Here is a 6,888-nt window from a genome sequence, read left to right on the forward strand (position 1 = left end):
GGCGAGACAGGCTTCTCTATCCAGTTGGCAAGCTACTTTAGGCTGATGACGAGCAAAGACTCAGAAACATGTCCCTGAATGCTGGCTAGGCTGGGTGGGGGAGCTTGTCTCCCCTCGCAAATTTAAGGACACAGTAATTGTGTCAAGGCCGACAGGAAGCGGTCCAGCTTCCTAGGGCTAAACGGCAGTAGTGTGTTCCCTTATTGGGATTGTCACATTAAGTTGACAATATACTACAACTTTATATATATATATATATATATATATATATATCTGTGGGGGTATGTATTTGTGTTTGTCCCCCACCACAGCTTGACAACTGATGTTGGTGTGTTTACGTTCCCATAACTTAGTGGTTTGACAAAAGAGACTGATATAGTTAGTGCTAGGCTTGCAAAGAATGAGTCTTGGGGTCAAATTGTTTGACTAAAAGGCAGTGCTCCAGCATGGCCACTGTCAAATGACTGAAACAAGTAAAGAAATAAAAATATAAGGTTAGAGTCAAGTTTAAAGTTAGGGATAACAAGATGTCGAAGGGCCATATCTGGGCCTCGTTTCATTCCCATCTCAAGTGGCAACACGGGAAAGGCTTCTCTCAGGTGGGGCTGACAAACAAAATTAAGTTTGAATCAATTTGTTGAAATGCTTCTTAATCACATGGTTCCCGGGTCAGTCCCACTGCATGGCATATTAGACAAGTATCTTCTACCATAGCCCTGGGCCGTGAAATTTTTTTCCCACGCGAGTTCCGGACCCATTATGAACTCATTTGCATACAGCCAATCAGAGCTCAACTATCAAACTAATTTATGAGCGCATAAGTGATGGGTGATAAGATAAGGTCATTTGAGTAAGGAATGACCAAGCTTCTTTTCTCTTTTAATAATTGTTCGTTTCAACCATGGCTGCCTCTGCGTAATTATTTGTGTTGTTTACTTTGTAAAACAGTAAGGGGAGAGGGTTGCTAGCACACCACCCTCTACCCACATCTTTAGCATATGGGGCCCTAACATAATCCGATGATAGGTATAGATGCCAATCTATCTAATTACTTGTCTCCTTCTAAAATCAGGCATAACTTGGCGATCGGTCGACTTACAACACCGTTCTTCCTCTTGAGTTTACTTGGTAGAGTTTGTTTACTACCATGACAACAAGGTCAAGGTGAGCTCTGATTGGCTGTATGCAAATGTGCTCATTACTGGGGTCCGGAACTCTCATAGGAAAAAAAATTTCGCCCCCGGGCCTTCCAAAGTTTCACGAGTGGATTTGTTAGACGGAAACTGAAAGAAACCAGTCGTACGTGTGAAGGCGCGTGGCTTAGTGGTTAGAGTATTCGGCTCACTATCAGAAGGTCGAGAGTTCGAATCCTAACTGCGCGTTGTGTCCTTGAGCAAGACACTTTATTTCCCGTTGCTCCGGTCCACGCAATTCGCAAAACTTAGTTGTACCTGTGGAATGCTCAGCCACTTGCACGATAATTTAAAAAGCAGGCTGTTCCGTTGACCGAATCAACTGGAACACGCATCGTCGGAACCGACGGAGTATTACTATAAATGCGTTTATGCATATGTGTGTGTATGTATGTATGTATGTGCGCGTGTGTGTGTGCATCTATCCATGTCTGTCCTCCCGCTTACGCCACCACTACTTCCGGTGTTGGTTTGTTTAGTCTCCGTTACTAGCAATTCGGCAGAAGCAATCGATAAAATAAGTACCCAGCTTTAAAAAAAAAATAAAGTGCTGAGATCGATTCATTCGACTAAAAAAAAAATTTTTTTTAACCCTTCAAGGCTACGCCCCAGCATGGCTGTATTCCAATGACTGAAACAAGTAAAACATAGAATATTCCAACAGTTAACTCCGTGGACAACCAATTCAGGACGAATCTCTCGTCCGTCGGCGAAAATGCAACAGGAATGCGAGGCCTTGTGCTTCTGCGAGAAGACATTTTTAAATACCGAGTCATAACCGGAAGTTTATTTCATGCCGTGAACTTCCGGATCAAGATCTCCCGCGAAAAGATTACGAGGCTTTCATACTTTCCCCCTTTATATATATATGTAGATGTATTTAAAAAAATCAACAGCAAAAAAACGGGATCATATCTATTTGCAAGAATAAAAAGGAAAATATTTTTTTAAAATGCACTTCTTATATAAGCGCAAAGATAGAACTAACGAAAGTGTTATTTTGATGTGGAGTTAAAATATTCAGACAACGAATTGTTTCAAGTAAGTGTTTCTTTAAAATTACTTTTACCAATTATAAATATTTAGGTATCAGATCTCCTACGTTACATTTAATTTTCTTGCTTTTTAAATGAATAATAAGCAGCGTTTTACTTATATTACAGCAATCATATTCGCCTTGTTTATCAGGTGTTTTTTTGCAGGTAGCTGCATGTCGATTTGCGATGTTAATATAGAAAAGCAAATGTTTTAATTAAGACAAAACATCGAATATCGTCGCTTTATTGATAGATCGATTATTATGTTTATGCCATTTTCTCAAAGATCAAACTTTAAAATACCTCCTCCTCCTTTACTTTTTCTCCAATCAGATTTTATTCATTTATTTATTTCTTGTACTGAAGCACATGACTTAGGGTTTATTAGGAGGGAGAAATGAAATTTAATGACGTCCAAGCAATAGTGATGTAAGTTCATGTTTAACCTCAGGTCAACCTCTGAATGAGTCGGTATATAATCAAAGACGTTCCAGTCGTGGTTGTCACATCTTTTATTTATTTATTTTAATTTTAAATATTACACAGCTGTAATTTGTCCATCCATTATTTTATTTTCTTAAAGACTAAGGTGATGAGGGGAAGATTTAGCTGCTATTTCGTGCAGACTGGCTTAGCTTGTCTTGACTATTTTTATGTTTTCTGGCATTTTGTTGTTGCTTTCATTACGTTCATTTCCATGTCGATTTTCGTTGATAACTTCTTTGTAACGTTGATTTATTTTCATTCAATTCAAGGTGTTGGGTTTTAGTAGTAGAAGAAATACTTGAAGTTGCCTCGTTCAATCTGTCCCCAAGGGCATTAGTTGTTTAAATGAAACGGCTTTAAACACACAAACCAAAATTTGGTCGAAGACACACCTCTGCCCTACCCTTCACTAATTGGTGCAAGGAAAGTTACAACCTAATCACTGACGGGAATGCAACTGTCATACAAGTTAGGGGCCACTGACCAATTAAACAACATTAATTATTTAAAACCAGACAGAAACATAGACATAGGTGGCTGTTCTTATCGCTTGAATCGACATCTGTCAATTTATTTGGAGAAGACAAAACAAAAATGTGAGTAACCTACCAAGACACTCAACGCTTGCTAAATTTATTACGGGTTCTTGATTAAACTATTTACTCAGCAAATTATTATGGTAATCATGGTATATCTTATGGTGCATACATTCTTATTTTTTATGAACATTTTCCGTCGGATGGATATAATATATATATATCCATTCAGGACGCACGCACTCATTAATTATATATATATATATCCATTCAGGGCGCACGCACTCTCATTAATATATATATGTGTGTGTGTGTGTGTATAATATTTCTTTTTTAGGTTTTTATAGGTAAAACTTAGAGAAATTTTATGGAACGATGAGTGAATCTTGAAGCAGATAAAGCTATACAAAGTGCAAAAAGAAGAAAACTTATTTCTCTTTTAGGGTCTAAACAACTGTAATTTCGATAGTTTTTGTCGTTCAGTTGTTGTTTAACCCCAGGTCATTTCTGATCAAAGACATGTCAGCTACGGTCAATACGTACTTAAAATTTTTTTCCAGTAAAACATTTCTAAGATTACATTACACATTGAATCCTTTGTTGTTATTTAATTTCAGGTCAGCACCAATTAAGAAGACCTTCATATACATATATATAGGGTAGCCATTCAGTCTGGATATATGAGAAATATATCGTGCTAAGAGTTTTGCTAGCCTATGTATCCAGACTTTACGGTCACCCCATAATATTGTCTAAGGCGATCAAGCCGTGATTATGCAATGTTTAAGTATAATATATCCAGCACTATCTTATGTTGCACACATACTCTCTCTCTCTCTCTCTTTCTTTTTTTTTTCAATCCGTTGGTGATGGTTTGAAGAATATTTGGCTGCTATTTTTACCGGTCGAATAACTAGAGACTTATTCGTTGATTCGTTTGTTTTTTAATTGAGCTTTTTTTTTAATTAACCTTTATTTCTAACATTTTTGATGTTTTGATAAAAAGAAAAACTTGGCGTATCTTCGTTCCCAGGGCTGAGTAATTCACCTTCTAGGTATATACCATACCGTAAGGGAAAATGGTTTCCTTGAAAAAAGAAATTACTGAAGAACGAAAGTAAAATAATGGTTGTGGATTGTTGGTTATAGATACATCAAGTGTGACGTTGTCATTATAGAAATTAGATCCACTGAATATTTTAAATGTGAGACCAAGTGTGTCAAATATAAATAGAATAAATTTCAAATGATTCACAGCAATTACACTGGGATTTTATTGTATTTTATTTCAACCTGGTTCAAGGTACACCTCATTAGGTATCTGCATCATGCAGGTGGATGTCTATGGAGGTGTACCAAAAGAGTTTCTAGCAAAAAAAAAATGTTATTGCAGGTGTATAATTTTCACCAAATGGAAATTGTGCAAGTCATTAGTTTCGTGTATTTTTAGTTCTATGACAAAGCAAACATTAACCCTTTAGTATTCAGGTTACTCTGTGAAATTCACATTGTTTTGAATTAACCATGCATTAACTTGTAATTTTGAGATTTCTATAATGAGACGGTTTATTTTCAGAATGATATTGTAGGGTAGGTGTGAGAGGTCAGATCTGGCTGGCTTGAACATAAAACAGGTAGACTATTGTGGCCTAATATTGTCAGTTTAAATGGTAAAAGGTTAAAAATAAATATCCCTTGTAAACACTTTTTATCCAAACAAAAACACTTTCCCTTTTTGATCTGGAAAACACTTACTTCTGACTAGGTAAATAAATACATTTTCTATGGGGTCCTAGAAATGAGAAAGTGCAAACAGCCCTTGAAGGCCGGGTTACACTCTAGCCTTATGATTTGAGAGAATCTGGCTGCTCTCAGATTGGTTGGCATTAGGAAGGGCATCCAGCTGTAGAAACTTTGCCAGATCAGATTGGAGCCAGGTGCAGCCATCTGCTAGTATGAGGATTAGATGGAGACTTATTCAAAACATTATTTTACACATGGATGCCCTTCCCGTCACCAACCCCCACTTGTTTCCCTGCAATGGAATATTTGAAGTAATGATCATTTGCAACCATCACATGCTGTTAAGATAAGGGTACACACATACCTACATGTATGTATGCAGGCAACTATTCATTAGTGCATGCATGCGTGCTGCAAACTTCTTTCAGCCTCTATCTGCCAAATTCACTCACAAGACTTTGGCTTGCCCAGAGCTATAGTAGAAAACATTTATGCAAAGTGCCACACAGTGGAACGAAGCCTGAAACCACAAGGCTGGGAATCAAGCTTCTCAACAACACAGCTGTTCCAAAACATAATATATTAAAGTAAATAAATAAAAATGGACCTGAAAGTGATTTTGCATCCACAAGGCACAGTGAGAGCAATTTGTTGAGGAGGGCAGGAATTCTGGCTAATAGTTAATACAAAGTGGAAGGTCGTCTTTATTGATGATGTAAGCAACCTCTACTTCTGCTGGCATGACAAAATACACCAAGTCTATGGCTGTAAAGTGGTTTGCAATAGAAAGAGTGTCTAATTGTGGGAATTAGGCCAAACCCTTTCACCCTCCCCCTCCAAACAAACATGACATGTGCAAAATAACAAACATTGATGATTGCCTCTGTTGTGTGTATCAGATGTAACAAATTGTAACAAGCTGTGAGGCACTGTACTAGGACACACCTGTCCAACCCAAACTTGTGAACATGTGGTCATCTGTAGTTATCCACAATCAACACCATTTTTTCTTTTAGTTAACATCTGTTTTATGTGAATGTGGTCTGGATAGTTGTGTGCAATAAGACATCTCCAGTTCATCTCAGATTCCTTATAAAGCAGCAAGTGTGTGGCTGTTTTCCTACCATCGTGTATGTAATCAAAGAAAGAACATGTTTTGCAAGACACTGCTTGAGTGTTGGGCCTCATGGAAGCAACGACCGAGACCTTTGGCATTATGTCGTGCTTGAGAAGAAGACCCATCAAGCCGAGCAAAATCGCAGTTGTGGCTGATACTGGTGTCATGCAAATTGGTTCTCGTGCCGGTGGCATGTAAAAGCACCCATTATACTCTTGGAGTGGTTGGCATTAGGTAGGACATCCAGTTGTAGAAAACCATGCCAAATCAGTCTGGTGCAGCCTTCCAGCGTGTCAGCCCAGTCAAACCGTCCAACCCATGCCAGTATGGACAACGGACATTAAATGATGATGATGATGCTGGAGAAACGAAGACGATATATCCAGAGGTCTCCATTCTCCTGGTCTGCCTGTATCAGCAGACCAAGAAGAACATATAACAATGGATTTGTTGAAGATATTAGATATCAAGTTGAGGAATTGAGGATCTGAAGATTGCTATGCAAGGTCAGGATACTTGGTGTGGAAGAGTCGCATTGGTCTAGGCAAGTCACCCAACTGGATATATTGTTCATCTGATTCTGCCCATTATCAGACATCAAATTAACTATATATATATTTTTTTTTTCTGTCTGAAATCTTTCTTTGTAGAGTTCTACAGGAAAGAGCCTCTTCAACAGGATTTCCTTGTGGGACACTCCACAAATCCAAGATTCCATGAAAGGTCACTAATGGTTTTGTGAATGGTCATGAGGGATTCCATGAGCAATAGTTACA

At 38.1% G+C, this 6,888-nt stretch overlaps 1 protein-coding gene across 5 annotated transcripts in view; it reads left to right on the plus strand.

Moving 5' to 3' along the window:
* Nucleotides 1-6,888, plus strand: part of LOC106879055 (SUMO-specific isopeptidase USPL1) — a 54,841-nt gene that overhangs the window by 33,982 nt on the left and 13,971 nt on the right. Inside the window, exons 1-2 of one of the 5 annotated variants that reach the window (XM_014928482.2) lie at nucleotides 1,796-2,234; nucleotides 2,986-3,312. The exons of 1 other annotated variant lie outside the window; for it this stretch is intronic. In XM_014928482.2, the coding sequence (XP_014783968.1) occupies nucleotides 3,311-3,312 (2 nt within the window). In that variant the 5' untranslated portion in view covers nucleotides 1,796-2,234; nucleotides 2,986-3,310. Of the gene's footprint in view, nucleotides 1-1,795; nucleotides 2,235-2,592; nucleotides 2,660-2,985; nucleotides 3,313-6,888 lie in introns of those variants that run through there. 3 more of the 5 variants (XM_014928483.1, XM_014928484.2, XM_014928481.2) reach the window with 3 other exon arrangements.

This window comes from Octopus bimaculoides, chromosome 5, assembly GCF_001194135.2.
Source record: "Octopus bimaculoides isolate UCB-OBI-ISO-001 chromosome 5, ASM119413v2, whole genome shotgun sequence".
Lineage (NCBI taxonomy): Eukaryota > Metazoa > Mollusca > Cephalopoda > Octopoda > Octopodidae > Octopus > Octopus bimaculoides.